The sequence below is a fragment of the Syngnathus scovelli genome, chromosome 15, assembly GCF_024217435.2.
Source record: "Syngnathus scovelli strain Florida chromosome 15, RoL_Ssco_1.2, whole genome shotgun sequence".
Taxonomy (NCBI): domain Eukaryota; kingdom Metazoa; phylum Chordata; class Actinopteri; order Syngnathiformes; family Syngnathidae; genus Syngnathus; species Syngnathus scovelli.
In genome coordinates this window covers 6895374-6913559 of record NC_090861.1, presented here as the reverse complement: position 1 = coordinate 6913559, position 18186 = coordinate 6895374, and the positions used below count along the sequence as shown (strand labels likewise).

General features: G+C 43.1%; 1 protein-coding gene across 5 annotated transcripts; it reads left to right on the top strand.

Annotated features, from left to right (window-relative positions):
- The first annotated feature begins 2645 nt into the window (after positions 1 to 2645).
- Positions 2646 to 17714, top strand: cxxc5a (CXXC finger protein 5a). 5 transcript variants are annotated; one of them, XM_049742121.2, is made up of 3 exons: positions 2646 to 2885; positions 9093 to 10097; positions 16750 to 17714. In XM_049742121.2, exons 2-3 carry the CDS (start codon positions 9303 to 9305, stop codon positions 16792 to 16794), a joined length of 840 nt encoding a protein of 279 aa, XP_049598078.1. In that variant the 5' UTR covers positions 2646 to 2885; positions 9093 to 9302; the 3' UTR covers positions 16795 to 17714. The 5 variants fall into 5 exon arrangements, with proteins under 5 accessions (XP_049598078.1, XP_049598077.1, XP_049598076.1 ...); XM_049742120.2 differs by lacking the exon at positions 2646 to 2885 and adding an exon at positions 3244 to 3400; XM_049742119.2 differs by lacking the exon at positions 2646 to 2885 and adding an exon at positions 3247 to 3612.
- Positions 17715 to 18186: the final 472 nt, after the last annotated feature.

The following is an 18186-nucleotide window of genomic DNA, read 5'->3' as shown; positions in this document are numbered from 1 at the left end:
TAAATTCATCATTACAGACAACAATTGCCCCCTTTTTTTATTAACAATGCATTCTTCAGACGTTTTGATGTCATCAAATCATATTTTTGGGCCCTCCTTCATTCTGGTCCCACAATGGGACAACTTGAGTGAGTAGGCTGAGCATGTGATGAGCGCGAGGATGAGTAACAGATCTCTAGAAATGGAGGCAGAGTTGCTCATCAGACAAACGGTTTCTGCAGTTTGGAGCTCAGAGATGCACCCGAGGTTTTACAAGGGTCGAAAAAAACCAAAGCACACGATCCATGCTGTTGCTTATGGGACTTTGCTGACAGCAGTGTCCAATATTGCATCCTGGGTGGTAGTGCGTCCTTGAGGATGCCAATATAATCTTGGGCCGATAAACCCGAAGCTACTGATGAAAGCAGTGTGTGACCAAGACAGATAACGACCTCATCCTTATGTCCGAGTTACTCTAGCATTGTGAGTGCATGCGTCACAATTTTCATTACAATACAAAATGTCACTAATGAGAGACTGGTAAGTGCTATTAACCCAAAATGAGTCTAAAAGTGGAATGTTTTACTGGCAGTAGAGTTGTTGCTGTTGTTACTGGCATGGTGCAACTGGCAAAGTGGTTGGAGTTAATGGTGCACTGAGTCACTTCCAACATCATATGATGAAGGATACCAGTGTTGCCATATGAGTAACTCACGTCATAATTGCATTTAAATGAATGTTGCACACACCGATTGAGAGGCTTATAAAAATGCATGAACACCGGATGAGCTTAAAGTTAACAATTGAGAACATTACTTTATCTTTTAGATCATTATTTATATCTGGGGATGATTGGTTTTAAAATAAACAGCACATTCTGGATATGTTTTTCAAAGTTTTGGACAAGTACAAGTGTTGTCGCCAACTACTGGCCTGGCATGCACATTACAGGGTGTTTTCACCCATTTTTGGCAAGGTGATGTGATCCTTTAGCTGCAGAAAATTGTTCACATACAAACTATACACCTCTCTGTTATTGTATCCTAAATCTCTAATTCTACTGCTTGGATTTTAGGTTCAATATGTCATATCCATACGTCAAACGGGATCCTGCCGTGCTGTATGATTTAAAAGGCCCTGAGGGTCAAAGGCACAGGAATGTCGGCAGGTCAGAGGTTATGAATGTTAAAGGCTAGAGGTTAAGAAATGAAAGGAACCGTTTTACGTCGCAACAACGGCAAGCTGAGAGATGTTGTTCGAGCCAAACAACAAAACATGAAGCTAGTTTCTGTCAAATGTTCACATCCAGTTAACACGGTCTACAACATTCTTTGCTTCCGCCGTCCCTTATACACGTCGTTTTGGGCCGCAGTCAGGGGTTTTCCTACGGCGCCGGTCATGTGTGCAGCTGGGGATGGAGGCCACGCAACAGTGATCTTGCTTCCCCAGCTCAGGAAAGTACCGTGCCTCGCTGCGCACAACCAAAACAACAAAGAGCCGAGTGTGGCTGCAGCCTGCGGGGTTCACTGCACCCACCACAACACGTCCAAGCGTCACAGCTAGCTGCTCTTACCCGTCCACGCATGACTCGCCGCCTTCTTTTTGCCTGAATAATGTCATATCCCTCTTTTCCTTAGCTGGGATAAAGGACTTGGGAAAGTCAAAATGAAGGACAAATTGCATGTGGATGCTGCAAGGTGCTGATGCTGAGCTGAAAGTCAACAAAGGAAAGCAATTTAGATGATACCTCCAGTTAATACTACAGCTTCTCAAAATGTTCTCTTTTCTAAAAACTGTAAATATTTTAGACTTAAGTCTGTTTTTCAGTTTAAAAAAATGTGATGCAAGGACATCATGTAAATATGTCCCCTAGTGGCTGTCAGCTGTGTAAGTGATTAATTTAGAGCAATCTGATTGGCTGCTTATGATCATTTAGCCAAAACAGAAAAATGTTGTTGTGAAAATACAACGGATTGCAACTAACTGTCTTGTATATTTTGTGCATGTCGTTTGACATTGAATTTAAATTTGTGGTGTTTGAGTTTTACAGTCCTTTTACGTTTCTTGCTTGCGTGACCCATCATTTGCACACGGCTTAATTTGTAACAGGTCAATGTGCAGTTTCCATGTCCCCCACCCCCCTACAAAAAAACGCTACATATTCAAACAAAAATGTCACAAAAAGTCAATACACTGGTTTATCCTGTACCTTCTGTCCTCTAGTGGAAGAGCATTTTATAGTTGTTGTTTATTATTAATTACTGGCAATGTACTTATATTTTATGGGAAATAAGTTGGCAAATTGTGAAAGAGCTCATTTGTCTGAAATTGGAACTGAGAATCTACATGAATTATATTAATCACTTTACACTTACTAACACGTTTGAATGAGTCGGTGAGACAGCATTTGTTGTGTGTGCGTTTGGAAATAGCGACGCCGGCGCGTAATTACGCACTCGGTGGCCTTTGACTTTAGTATTTGCCAAGTGAGTGTCATGTTTACGAGCCACAGAGAATATTTGTTTGCAGGGAGGGTGGTTGGCCACTGTCACGGTTGGTACCCCCCCTCCTCTCACACGTCCACTACACCCCCCCTCCCGCGCCTCTCTCTCCCCCTCAGCTGCTATGTTCCAGCACTGGAGCCTCCATCGCGCGGCTCGATCGATTCTCATTGATTGTCCCTGACGAGCTGCTCCACTTTCTAGCCAATGTCAGCCAGTCTGCGATCGGGAAGGAGAGAAACGAAGGAAAATCTCTGCCGCCCTGGCGGTGTCATGTCCACACACTTGGGCTGAACGCCTGCCAAGCATTCGGGACAGTCCGAAGAGGCGGACTGGACTCTTCGGCGAGAGGCTGGGAAAGAAAAAGGAAGGTCTCGGCGGGGGAGTGGATCACATTCGGCTCAAGTGAGTTCACTCGCTCACGGTTTTAGGGAAATGACGCGCATCTCAGTTTAGCATATAGTGCATGTCTGCTATTTATTTCAAATTTCTGTTTCAATTCAGTGTTTATGAGTTGCAAACGATTGCTTATTAATTTATTTTGCAATTTAAATCTACTTTTAAATAATTTATTTTGATATTGGTATGATCCAATTGTATGCTGCTTCTTCACAGCGCTTATTCTTGGGAACATATCCATATTGGTTTGGAACTTGTGTTCCAAATATTTTTAATGAAGTGGCCATTTTCAAAGCTGCTGCAACAATGACACGCAGTCGGTGTCCTGTGTCGCGCGGCACTAAAAGTCCACTTCGGGATTTCCTCCGACCTCCAAAAATCTATGAAACGTGTTTGCATGTTCCTCTCGGCGAGTGGGGTTGTAGAGGTGGGATCGCGAGGACCGGAGAAGGCTGGCTGGCTGGGGGGGAACCCATGCGTCCGAGCCCCACGGAAAGTCCGCCTTTGCCAAACAACTGACGGTGAATGTTGGTTTTATTTCTCTCGTCGTTTGTTCCGATCACACGGACACGCTGCTGTAGGCTACTTGTGGAAGGAGGAGGAGGGGGAGACGCTTGTCGTTCCTTGCTGCTTTTGGGTGTTTTTTTGTCACCATTGCGCACGACAAGGCTGAGAGACGAAACGCTCGGACTGTGGGAGCCCCCCTCACCCTCCTCTGCTCGGAGCGGCTCTGGTAGGTGCCAATAATACGGGTTTGTGTTTACAAATAACATTGAATGGGAAGTGCGGCAGGGGTGGGATGGATGTTTGGAGGCGGAGGGGCGGACTTTTGTTAAAGTCCCAAAAGTTGGCTGTCATCTCCCCCGCAAAGCCCCAAAAATGTTGGATCAAACTGGCACTGCGGGAGCCGGTGCCGCAGATGCGCTTTCCGTGCTCCAGACAAAAGCGCGCTCATTTCCCAGCGACTCGCGCGGAGCGTTGTCAGGGCGCCACTGACGAGCTGCTCCCACTTTGTCACGAACAATCTCGCCTTTATTTCCATGTGGCGGCGGCGGTGGCACGGATGCGCGCGGCGTGATGGGGACCTACTGAAAACTTAAACCATTCTCTGTGTGGAAACGTTGAGTTTTGTCAACCCCTCAAACACAACCAACCAACATTAATGATGCGTAAAAACAGCCAGGAAGTCAGTATCTTCGCATTCCAGATGGCACCTTCTCTCTTGGCTACGGATCGGTGAGCTTTTGTCCGAGCGTGAGCAAGTTCTCAGGTGTCCTTCAACGCACCACCAGGTGCAGTATATTTATGCAAGCTCTGGGTTGTGCGTCTCCAACTTTGTGTGCGTAAATGCAGGAGGAGGCGCATTACCGGATAGAGCCTGTGCGCGTAGTATAATCGTTGTCGCCATGCTTTTTAACTTCCTCTGCCTGTGTGTTTGTGCAGGAGGTGGGAGGAATTGAAAATGTGACGCGCTCGTCGTCGACAGCGCGTCTACGGAGTGTGTGCGTGCGTGTGTGTGTGTGTGTGTGGGGGGGGGGGGGGGGGGGGGGGGGTCGCATTATGTGCATCGCACGCGCTCATGCATAAAGTATTCCCGCGTCTCCACAAGTTGAATCACTTGCACAAGAGTTCGTGGCGGACTGAACCAGCGTCGAGTAGCAAGGGGGAAAAACGCTGCTGTTTGTTTTGAAATGCTGACTGCGATAAGTCGCCACCTGCGCCCGCAGTGACGTCAGTTCCTCCATTTACTGCTAAATGCTCGAGAGATTGTGGCCACGGAGGAGGTTAATTGTCTGGCTGGGTGAATACTGAGAAAGTCATGGATCCAAACTAATGCCGTCTTGCTATTTTATCCTTTCACACCATAGTTATACAGTTTGACTTGTGTTACTTATTCCTCCAAGAAACTTAAAAGAGCCACCATGGAGACAATTTTGATTGCTCTGATGACATCCTTTAAGTGCTTTTCTTAACCACTAGGGGGCACGTTTCATAGTATCAGGGATTGTTATGATATGCTGAGATGTAATAAGCAAAACAAAACTTCATTAGAAATAAATGATGACATCGTGCAGCAGGAACACTTTAACCATTATTTAGTGTCCAATCAGAATGTCAAGAAGTCATGATTGAAATGGTTGTCGCTTAACCTTGCTCAAGGATGTGGGTTCGATTCCCAGTTCAAATTGAAAATATGTTAGTTCAATACAACAGTTTTATCATGCCAAATAATCAATAGCCCTGAACCAAGATGCGATTATTAAAAGGTGAGATAAGGCAATAGAGGAATATGTAAACACAAGCACTCTCTGGTATGCCTTTGTCCGTCACTTATTGATCAGTCAAGCACGTCATTAACTGAACGCCCACAACGGCTGCTGTGTCATTATGGGGAGGATTGGACGGATACGTGCATGGTCAGACCGAGTCTTCAAAAAGTCAAATGTTTTCATGAGAAAATTTATTAAGGTTGCCACGTATCATTTCAGGAGAATAACCGTTATATGTGTATTTTTGTCATTGTTTTTATCCTGAGTATACTGTTTATGCCATATACAATATTGTTATTTGCGCGAATACTACTTGGAAGTGACGAGTATGATGACATTCCCAGAAGCTGGCAGTTATTTCACAAAGGGCTATGTACCTGAGTATTTCTTGGCCCACCAGTAACTTCCTGGAGCCTTCACCGGTTGCCTGGCAACTGAAACGTTTTGGCAGGAAAATGTCGTAAACAACAAATTGACGTTTTGGAATAATTGACACACGAGTTGTTAATTAGAGTCGTGGCGGGTGGAGTCGCTACTCTCGGATAGAGCCACGTATGTTGTTTGAAGATCTAATGCTAACTTAGCTAACAAGCTAATAGAGAAATATATCAAAAAGCAAGGAAACACCATTTGGGAGATGCAAGATTTGGAGAATTAAGAAGAGACTCAGAAAACGAGACACCAAATTGACTTCGGTTGAACTCAAGTACCTCGGCTATATAATTAATGAAAGTTTATCTGCTTAATTCCGTTTGGTCCACAGACATGACCAGAAGTCACACAAATACACTATGGCGTCCCTGAAATGACTATGAGTGCCACGTGCGGCGATGCTTTGATCCACGGATCACGTCATACCTTTAAGACCACACCCATCTGCACATTTGTCGAGTCACGGGGTTAGTCATTGACCCATATTAAACGTGTCTAGTTCTACTATTTATATCTAGGTCTGTATGCCTTGTCGCTAATCCTGTACTGACACTCATCAGATATTGACAATTCTGTTTTAGAAAGCGATCATAAACAGCAAATATGCTTTTGTTCAATGCTGAGGCAAGAGTTTGAGGGCTTTATATGTGACTAATAATTACACCGCTGTCAACTTGGAGCAACCAGAGGTGTAAATTTGAACATGAAGCACGGTAGCAAGTCTGTGATACAGGAAATTGAGTTAAAAGGCCTCAAGTACAAAACGCCACTAAATTATCTGGTTTCATCTGGCATTTAGAAGGGTGGGAGTGACGTTTGTGGTTTAAGGGATAGTTCACGTCAGGACAGCAACACCTTCAGCTAGTGATGTGGCTAGGGTATCGAAAAAGCAATGACACTAGGTTGTTTAGTTCGAGACTGCGTCCCGCGTTCAAGGTTGATGGTGCCGAGATTGTGACTGATAGAATCGTGTGACCACTCACAAGGTGTGAACATTGTGTTTATAAAATACACAAATATTTCAACACTACCAATGCGCTGTGCTGCGCTTTCGCTCCAACTTGACTGCAACGCAGAATACAAGTGTGTAATCATTCAGAATGAACATCTTAGCATGGATTTTCATAACTTCCTTTTTTCTTTGTAGACTTGTATAACAACTTCACAAAGGTGATAATGCTGTAGTATGCATGCCAAGCCAGTAGGGGACAGTGTAACGAGTTATATACGAGATAATTTTTGTCCAGACAGACATGATAGAGTTGTTAACATGGTTAGTTGGGGATGTCTCTAAACTGTGATAATAAGAGTCGTAAATAATAATAATAATAATAATAATAATAATAATAATAATAGATTATCACCTTTAAATGGATCCAAAGACTAAAAAAAAATTTATTGTACCACACAACTTAACACTTTTAAACATCACACTTAAGAGATGATCATTTTTAGGCCTAAACAAATTACCGTTGCCATGTCAACTGACGGGACCCTTTGGTAGCTAGCAAGCTCAGGAAATCTACAAATCAAAGATGATCTTCTAAATTGTCTTCTGTAAAGTGAATGAGACCATAATTTACAACGGGAGCATGCTTGTGTATTGAAAAGGACTTAAAGAGAGCACTTGAGGTCATAAAGTCTTTAAGATAATTAGAATGTGGTAGTAAATATCTGGTCATTAAATATAATGAATACCTAAGGCACATGTGAAATGCGCATGATTATTCAGACCAGCCACATTAGTCAATGAAATTTCCAACCTTCCAAATATTCGAGCAATTTGTGAAATGACTGATGATCTTTCGAGCCAACGTGTCGCTGCGTTGTTGTCAGTCGGAAGGTGTTGCCCGGACTGTCGCAGAGCAAGTCAGCAGTATCTAAAGTGCTGCGTCATATCCACACTATCAATTAAAAGGCTCAAACAACCGCAGTGACAATACGTGTCATTTGAAGACCAAGTATGGCGTCATCACGCGGTCGGCTCGGTAAGAATAGACGGCCAGCTGGCCAGCTGACCGGTCGGAATTAAACCATTACACTAGATCAGAGATTTTCTTCAAAGTATTTTCATGGGTCCTCACTGCCAGTTTTGTCACTTTGGAGATGACTTGAGAACTCATTTATTCTAGTGATTGATTATATGCCAATTCATTAATCTCATGCAACACTCAAGGCTTTTAACACGTTTAATGTATTTAGAACATTGATGAAGCGGCTGGATCAGAGCTGGATATTCTCCCAGGCCTTGATTAATCAAGAAATAGTGCTGGGCAAGTGCCCAAGCTCGCCCGATTTACTTGTACAGACGCGCAGCTGCCAGATCCCAACTCGGAGTGCGTGAAATTCAAATGTCTATCAATAACCACTTAGCTGCTTTTAACTACATGAAAGTATTGGGGAATGAGCACTAAACGTGTAAGTCTTCTTGTCTCCTGTTATATAAAACCCGCACGTATCGTTGTGTGATGACTCGCAGCGCTTTTATGCTTTCACCCGCAACAGCGCGGAGATGCAATTAGCGTCGAGATGCTTCGGGGAAACCGGACCCTGGTCAGTGGCGTAGTGGGAGAAACTGAAACTATGGGGCCGAGGGGCTGTGGAGCTGGCTCTGGTTCGCTGGCGCCACATCCCCCTGAGCTGGTGAGAATGTGGGGGCTGTGCTCTTGCCTTTGAAGCTTTACCTCCCACTAATTCTGGCCTTCCAATTTCCACACACTGCACAGACACCCCCCCACCCCCCCAGCTCACCCCACCCTCCTCCGCCCGCCGTCCTCTCCCCCTCCTTTTCCCTTTGTTTGCCTTATAAGGAATGGCCCGGCCATTTCCTCAGCTTTTCTGTGGGAGGTGGCGTGCTTGTTTGTGAACACGGACAGGTCAGGAGAATACGAGCATAGTTTGCCTTTTCATAGATGAGCAGCCACAGGAATCTCAGGCCAAGTGGATGAATGCGTCTGTGTCCAGTCTCGCCCTACCTGCTTGACAAATTGTCTTCTCTCTCACAATTGTTTCACTAAAACCCAAATATTTTAGTTGAATCTATTCTAGCTGGTCAGGTTGAACACGTCATTGAGCACGTAATGATTGTTGAATCATCTCAAACAATTCAACTGAAGGGGTGTGATAAAAAAAAAATCGATTCATACGATGTGAGCTCATTGAATCAAACCAAATCGAATTGTTCCTCTTTAAAATATACCGAGCTACGTACCCGATCTTTTACTGGAGAGATTTACGGTTGAACAAAAATGCCACAGTTTTAGTAAGCTACTGACAAATTCATTCATACAGTAAAATAACAACGAGAAAGCCATTATACTGTTTTTACACCCCTACTATTACAAATGTTTCTCTTTTTTTTTTAATAGCTGTTAGTTTTGCTAGTTCAGCTAATGCTGTCACATTACTTCAAATAGATGCATTTAAGAATGTGTTGATATTGTTGTAATTTGATGAACCGAAGCGGATTTTGATTAATTAGCACACCGCTCTCTTCTCTCCATGTGTTAAGGTTCCAGATGGCCCATGGAAGAACGTGGATGAGGGCTTAGTTGTCGAGCAGGCAGAAGGCCTGTCTGTTGTCGGTTGGCTGATTAGTCCATCAAGGAGTGGCGGCGCTCTCACCGGGGGCACAGAACGGACCAAGAAAAGGTTCCCCTCGCTCGTCCCTGCCCCCTTTCCACCCTCACCCCCAACCCAGGCGGCGCATACGCTCCGGACCATGTCGAGCAGGCTGTCCCAGGGGGGCCGGACTGAGGACCTGGAGCGGGGTAGCTGCAAACAGGACTCTCCTGTTATAGAACGCAGGAACCGCAGTGGCATCATCAGTGCCCCTTTAAACAGGAGCCTTAAGAACTCCCGCACCCTTTCGCAGTACACGGCGGTCTCCTCCGCCACCACCAATGGACACAAAGACAACCGTGAGACAAAGAGCCACACGGCCAAGCCTCAAGCACCTCCACCACCCCAGCCCACCGTCTCGGCACTGGCAGCGGCCAAGTTGGACCGGACCTTGGAACAGGTTCTGGAGGGACAGAATGGCTTGCTGCACTTTGCCCAGGCAGCCGCGTTATTAAAGCGGGCCGGTATGGAGCACATGCTTCTGCCTGGGGGCATGGGAGTGGGAGTTGGCGGAGGAGACGCGGGCTCGGGGGCTAGCGATTTGGAGGGTACGTCTGTCACGGATGCCGTAGGTGGTCCTGTTGACTTCCCATATGGAGTAGGGGGCGGCTTCCCCTTCAACCCGGGCCTTTTCATCATGACGCCGGCTGGAGTGTTTCTCGCGGACAGCGCGCTGCACATGGCCGGCCTGACCGAGTACCCGGCGCAGAACGAGCTGGCCTCCGCTATCAACTCCGGGAAAAAGAAGCGAAAACGTTGTGGCATGTGCCCACCTTGCCGGCGGCGGATTAACTGTGAGCAGTGTAGCAGCTGCCGGAATCGCAAGACGGGCCATCAAATCTGCAAGTTTCGAAAATGTGAGGAACTGAAGAAGAAGCCCTCTGCTGCTTTGGAGGTAAGAAGGTGTGGACCATAAATGAGGAATTGCTTTGATGATGTCAATAAATAAAAAAAAAAAAAAGAAATTTAAAAAAAGTGTATATATACTGAAATGAAAAATGAAATAATAAAATAAATACATTTTAAATAAATAAATAAATAAATAAATAAATAAATAAATAAATAAATAAATATGTTTATTTATACAAGCACCTAAAACAGCGACCGGCCATTGGATTCATCTGTTAATGGTGTCGGATGGGGTTTAGGTGAGTGGCATCTGAGGTTGGGGAAAGAAGTTGTGACAGGTGGTGTGAGGTCTGTGTACCATAATCATAACCTCACCCATCACCCACCGCGGGAGTTGGTTAAGGTTGAAAAACTTCCATTTGGGAATTTTCAGTTTGCTCACGTCCTGCTTACACATGCATGTTAATATTTTGGCCAAAGCGGGCGGAAAAAATGTAGCGTTAGTTGGCAAAGTGATGGTAATTGTGTACAGTATGTGTTTGTGTGTAGGTGTGCGTAAGGACGTGCGTGTGCATGTAATGTGGTCCATCTGGCCTTGGAGCCGTCATCTGGAGCACCAGGTGTCAGCATGGCACACGTGCCCCCCCCCCCCTTCCCTCTTTTGCTGCCCCTGTCCTTCTCTCCGGTGACACTCCCGCTCATCTAAATGGCCTTGGAAAAAAAATCATACTGCCCTTTACCTCCGTCGCTCTCGGTGGCTCAACCAAGCATGGCTGCGGTGACAGAATGACCGATCGTGAAATTAATTTTGGCAGATGTTCTCATCGAAAAAGAAAATGAACGCTGCTTATCAGTTGATGAGAGAATCACTTACTTTGTTATAAAACAAAGACTGCTTTGTTCCTTTGTGAAGGGAGTAGTGCTTGTTATTGGTGACTTAATGAGTCTAAATATGGATTTTATGGTCAAATGTATTGGGACACCTGGAGAGTCGATCTATAGCATCTTTGTCATCGTTCATCCTAAAACTGTTTTATGGGGTTGTGCCCTCAAGTTCTTCCACAGCAAACTCACCCAACTATGCATTTATGGACTTTGAGCACTGCGACACAGAAACTGGCCTTCTGCAAACTCTTCCCACTACAACGGAGAACATGGAATTTTTTTTTAACCTTTTGTTTAAATCGTATGTAATGAGTCATATGCCCTTAAAAAAGGGTTGCTGGCAAGTTTGAAAGACATCACTGACTGATTATTTCCGTCTACTTTGGGACTATTTTAGTGTAACTAGAGGGGATGTGGTCTTAATTGATGATTTGCAAGCGACGGGGTCATGGTAATTAACCTGATGTTCACACCAGTGATGCCGGAGCAACAAAGGGAAGCTTGAATATTCATGAACGCTGATGCCGATACGGGTCATCACGTAGCTCGCAACGTCACAGTCCAACGGCGCTTCAATTATATGAAATAGACTTTAATGATATCATAAACCTGCAGGGTTTAATAGTTGCCTAACTGGCACAAGTAGGAGTGCTTATTCATTAATTACAGAAATCTATATTCATCCAAATGTCATTTGTCATCACATTCAAGTATACCCGTGAAGCATATGTTCCTCTTTATGTTGCATTTTCATTTAATTAGATAAATTCAGCATAACAAAACTCTAATGAATGTTATTAAAGGATTAGGTTATGTTATAATCCTCTCCTAATGACAGGGGGGGAAAAAACACCATAGGCCCCGATGTTGTAAAATAATGTACACATGTTGTAAAGTAATTGAGCAGTGAGTTAGAGACACCGGTGTCACCCAAGATGACAAATGAGGGTCAAGAGGGGAAAGCGGTTGAGGGAAAGAGAAAAACGAAGATGAAGCCATGTGATTACATCACATCTACACACACAGAAAGCATCAAGGGGTCCACTTGTTGTGCCGCACGTAAATATGAAAATAAATCATGACTGTATATCAATATAACAGGGACACCTCAGTATCTCTGTAACGACGATAAAGCAAAATCTCACCACTGTGTTTAAAAAAATGTTGCAGCAACGGTTTCACAGTAACACAACTTCCCGCCGGCAAAACTACGTCTTGTCTTAGCAGGCTTTGTTATTAAGTCAACAGCTCTTGTCCTGCAGGTGTTTGGATCGCAAAACACAGCCTGCCCTGCACAGAGACGTCATCAGAGCACGCCAAATGTCAAATGACCAGATGCATGACCGGTTTCTGCATTTGAGAAGAATAGTCTGTTTTTCTTACTGCTTCCCGTCAACGTGTTCAGGCCAGAAAAGCTAGACACCACAGGAGGCAAAAGCTGCTTACCTTGCTAGCTTACTAGCTAAATAATAAGAGGTATTGCTAAAATATGTAATAAGGTTTGAGAATCACAAGTGTGGCCGATTTGCACACGTGGCGCATACAGTGATACAGTTGACAAAAAAATCCTGCGTAATATCAGCAACTTGACTGAATATCCGATAATGCTTTAAGACAACTGAGGTGGGAGCTATTAAAAAAAAAAAATAGCCAAACTGTTTTAGCAGAAAATTCACGACGGTTATCTTTTAGACTAATTTTCATACATGGGAAGTTAGAATAAGTACTTGGTTGTGTAATTTTACACTTGGTGGGTGGGCAGGCGCATCAGAGCCCCATATATTCATAAAAAAAGCAATTAAAAGTCACATTTCTATGATATGTCCTCTTTAAAATTCAAGGGGAACTAAAAGGTCAAGACCAAGCCATAACTGAGAGATATAGTTCATAAAAATGTTTCCATTCGTATATGAGACTGATTCTATAATAAAGCATGAGGCTCTGCGATGTGTGTGACTTTACCTCAAATAATCAAAATAGAAGTTACTGCAAAGTTAACATTGTGGTGAGTCTATGGTTTTGCGAAACGTTATTTTACTGCATTTGCATGAAAAGGTTGTCGCGCATGCCTTCAGAATCCCTCTAGACATCGGCGTCGATACACAAGCTCAGTCCGGCGAGCGAGATGCTTAATTTCAGGGTGTTGACGGCGGCTCAAAGAGGAGCGTAAAATCAGCAAGTGAGGGGGAGTTTGCATGCAGAGGCCTTTGCCACCTCGCCGCTCGCTGGCGCAGAACGTCTGGATTTATTCTGAGAATGCAACGTTTGATGGAGACATGCGGGAAGGCATAGCTGTTTGGCTTGTGTTGCGTATGTGAACGTGGTGTCACTTTATTCATCTGTTAAATGCATTGGAACTTTTCATAGCTAACATCACGGCAGTTAATATAGATTTGTAGCTCTAGGTCAGGGGTGTCAAATTCATTTTTCATCATAGTCATAGTTTCCCTCGGAAGGCCATTATCACTGTCAACATCTTCTGTATACATACAGTATAGGATATACAACAAACTGATGAATAACTGGTTTAGAAATCAAAGACTAGTAAAAAAAATTCAAATATTTTTAAAATGACGAATGGTAATAAAAATGCCTAGGAATGTCTATTTTTTTTTAAAGTGAAGACAAGTTGTAATTTTAGTAATGACACAAAGTCGATGCAGAATTTGTCTTTGCGGGCCACATAAAATGATGTGGTGGGCCGTATCTGACCCCTGAGCCTTGAGTTTGACACCAATGCTCTAGGTCAGGGGTCGAGAACCTTTTTGGCCGACAGAGCCATACATGCTAATTTTTTACAAATAATTTCCCATGAGAGCCGTACCATTTAAAAAAAAACGGCTAGATAGAATTAAATGCATGTATTTTAATTAAGACCAACAATATTTTGAGTGTACTAACGTATTTTTAATAACGTCACCAAAAGAGCCATATCTGGCTCGCGAGACATAGGTTCCCGACGCCTCTAGGTAGTACAATTTGAATATTTGCGGCTACTTCGTGAGATGACAGTTCTCTGAATGATTATCGCCTCATGAACTTCCTTTCCCGCATCCGAAACATTGGGCAGCAGAGGCTCATGCAAAGTGACAGTCATGCCGACTGGCATCAAGACACATGTGGGACATGTGAACATGTTGGGCAAGCTGCTAAGCAGACTGAGCGATAAGTTACAAGAAGAATCAAGGAGAAAGATGGCTGTGAGGAAAAACAAGATTTACTAAAGGCGGCGTCTGGAATAAGAAAAAAAAATAGTCTGAGCTCAAAGTCAGATTCACGGCGGCTTTAATTGGCTGAAAGGAATTTCTATGCGTAACAACATGCACTTTACTCTGAAATGTCATTACAAGTTGAAATTAGCTCACTGTAGAAGCAATTAGAGAACAGACTACAGAGTAATACCCACTTCCGTGAGATATGGTAGACAAATTGTTGTGCTATGAGAAGACAAATGTGCTCATCTTGTTTGGGGGAAAAAACATCGATTGTAGTGACTGGCTACGTTACCCCCCTCAGATCGCATCTACTTGAACTGGCGCAATCAGCGATAGCGGGAAAAACATTTTTTTTTTTTTACCCGCCCGTATTTACTGCCATTTACCATTGATTGCATGCAGTTAATGAGGAAATACAGCAGTTAAAGTTCATCTGATGAATGTGCTTTTCTCACCACGTATTACGACATACTAAATCCAGACCTTACCGGCTTTTTGACATCTGTGGCGGCGCCAGATGTTGCTGCTGTCCTCCTGGCTGTCTCACCGGCTAAGTGCTTCTCTAGAAAGGTCGTCACAGAGACACATGAGGGGTTAACAACACAGACCATAAAATGATTCTAGCAATATGCTGCCTGTGAGTCTTACATTATGGTTCATATTTATAATTTGGTGGTATTCTTTTAAAATAAGACGTTTTTATCAACTTTTTCACACCCAGTGGAAGTCAATCAGTCAGTCAATCACATTGCCAAAGTCATGATGCCGATTAATAAAACATTTTTTTTTAAAAATACAGTTCATTATCCATGTTGCAAACATTTGACCTGCGGTATGTGCTTCTAAGCTGCAAATATTTTGAAGATCATCGTGCCCCACATCTGTGTGTGTGTGTGTGTGTGGGGGGGAACTCCAGTGAGGGATGGTGTTATGTCCCTTAAACAACAGACTGAAGCTGCACAAGCAAAGCGATGTACTTTGGCAGTTCATTTGACTATTTACAATTATAAAAAAAAGATTTAAAATCATGCATTACTTAGCATGCAAGACTAACGTCTTATCTGAAATGGTTGCACTTTTGCTCATTTAGAAAAGTGATTCTCAAACATTTTTAAGTGGTGCAAATGTGTCCTTTCTATGGTTGTTCTAAGAGTTCTCACCTGTTGACGCCTTAATTGGACAAAGGACCCGAGCAACTGGGAAAGGCTGCCATTGTATGTGCCTGATTGGCAAATTATTTCAACCATTTTTCTGGCCAAATGATTTAAGACTAAATTCAGTGGTCTGTGCAGAAATCATGACACGTTGGTGTTTTGATTATATGAAACGACTGTTGGGATTTTTTAGGGGTAACAATGAAGCAACACAATTTTCCAAGAAATTTATTGTCCTTGTGAAGTGATGTTTTCAAAAATATACAACTTCTTGGGTATTCAGCCTTGAAAAAAAAATTGCTTTTTGAACATCAGCAGTTTTTGAACTGTCAAGAGAATGGGTGGATGGATAAATATTTCGTCAGCGCAAATAATATGTATAGCAAATAGCGTATGTAGGGTTTAAATGGCCTTCCGGGGCAGGTTTGCAAGCCACGCATCCTTTTATTCCCATACCCGAAAATCCTTAAAACGTCCACCGTCAGGTGCGATAAAACAAAACGTGAACTTGAATGCATCACGCATGAGAATTTCTCACTGTATGGTGTGACTTCAGGAATCATGCCAGCGCGTGTGGAGGTGTGTGACTGTACTCAAATACATTTTGGCTTTGGTGTGAGAGTGTGTGTGGGTGCATGAGTGACTTGGACTTTTCAGGATGCTCGCCATGCTGATCGTGTCTTTGTCCGTACTGATTGGTAGACCTCAGCACACTTTTGCAGCAAACAGTGTGCATGTGTGCCGTTCCTCTCGTGCAGATAGCCACAGCGAAGGAGGTTGCAACGGCGCCGGAGAGTGGTATCGTCGTTAATGATGGCGTGGGAGAGCCACCCGTGTGGTGGCTAAATAATAAATGTGGCCTATCGTTTTTTGTGTGAAGCTTTTCCCGGCGTCTAATGGCTCATACACTCAACCCTGAGAGTGGCATGTCATTTATGAACCAAAATAGCAAACAAGCCAGTTTCACTCCCTAAATTTGGAAATCTGAGAGCAGTCAAAACAATAAAAACAACATTAAAGTCATTCAACATGTTAAATAAATGTGTTGAAAAGAACATTGTACCACCTTCCCCCGAGTCTAGGCTACAGTAAGAGAACAAGCAAAGTAAGGACATAATACTAAACAAGTGAATATAAAAAGTCTACACACCCCTGTTCAATTGTAAGGATTCTGTGATATTACAAGACCAAAATAAATAATTTCAATTTTTTTCCCCACCAGTTATGTGATCATAGCTGTATATCTTCTTTTTTTTTTTTTTTAATGATTTTTCATGGCCCAATGGGACCAATGTTGAACTAGTCCCAATATATATGCTGCAATATATAATATATGCTCTAAAGTGCACCTTTTATCACAAGTAATTTGCAACTTCTCTTTCCTGTTCTCTCCCGTCCCCCGCCCCGCCCTGCCCCTCCCCTTCTCCTCTTCTGTTTTTCCAAGAAGGTGATGCTTCCTACAGGAGCGGCATTCCGGTGGTTCCAGTAGGACTTCTCCTCCACTCCTGTACCCAAAGCTCTGCCATCAAGTGCAATGCCAACTCTTGGATTGTCTCCGCAAAACAGACACTGGCTAATAAATACATGACAAAAAGGAAAAAAAATACTCAAACGGTAAAAACAAACAAAAACAAAGCAGAAAAACCGGCTAATGGATGCGCCGACTTATTCCTTGAACCAAAAATGAAGCGTGAAGAAAAGCATCTACGGAAACTTTAATTCCCTTTTCTATGTTTCCATTTTGGTACCTTTTGTCCTTTTTCCAGCAGCTTTTTTTCCATGTCGCCTGAACACTGAACTGTTTATTGCCAGAAGCAGAAATGATGGGCCCCAGTGTGGACAATCAACTAATTTCTGTGTTTGGTGTTAATGTTGTTCATGTGTGGAAAGATACAGTACTTGTGTAGAGAATGTACTTTTACAGCTACATATTTTAAAACTAGTGGCTAATGGCAAACATTCTTGTAATTCTTTACCATTACGTTACTGAAACAATGGTTAAACCGTTTGACCATTGACAAACAACAAAATGGTTAAACGACAGATTTTCACATTCGGATGCTGTAAAATTTCATATCCAAACCGGAAACAGAAGCGGAGACTCCGCCGTAATGTCGTCATCAGCCCTCGTCTGCATTTCCAAACTACGTTGGCCCCTATTGAGCATGCCCCATAGCATGCTATCCGGCCGATAGCACTAAGAGACAGCACTTGCTCTGAGTCTACCCTACTGAACGCACTGAAACAAGTTTTTTTTTGTTTTTGTTTTTTTTGTATTTGTTTATTTGTTCTATTTTCATGATTTTTGTTACGTTGCCGGGTAGCTGCAGCTCTTAAGAATAACCAATCTTTGTATTTGTTTAGAAAATTGGACTGGTTTTTGTGAATAAAGAGGAATGCATGTATTCATGTCGAATGTACAAAAGGAATGTTTGTTAACTTTGTCTTTTTAAAGACCAAGTCATTGGATAAAAAAAAAAAAAAAGATTTTCCATTCGAGAGAATGCAATTGGAAAAAAAATGTCATCACTGTTAGCATCGCAACACCTTCGTTAAGTGTACAAGTGGAGTTCCAAGTAGCATATTTTCAAGGGGAGAACACGTAAACGCCGCGCAGGAAGGCCAGAGCTGAGATTCGAACCTTGAACCGTAAGGCTGATATGCTAACCGCAATCGCATCATGCGGCGGCCACCCCGCCTAACATCACAACACTAAATCTTGACTGACAGATGTGAAAGCTGAAATGTAATTTCTGTCAAGATACACTGTACATATGTAGACTGGAGTCTAAAAAAAACACAGTTTGGCATAACTTCTTCATCTTCTTGTCATATTCTCATGATGAGAAATGTTACAAAAATCCAAAGAAAATACAAAACA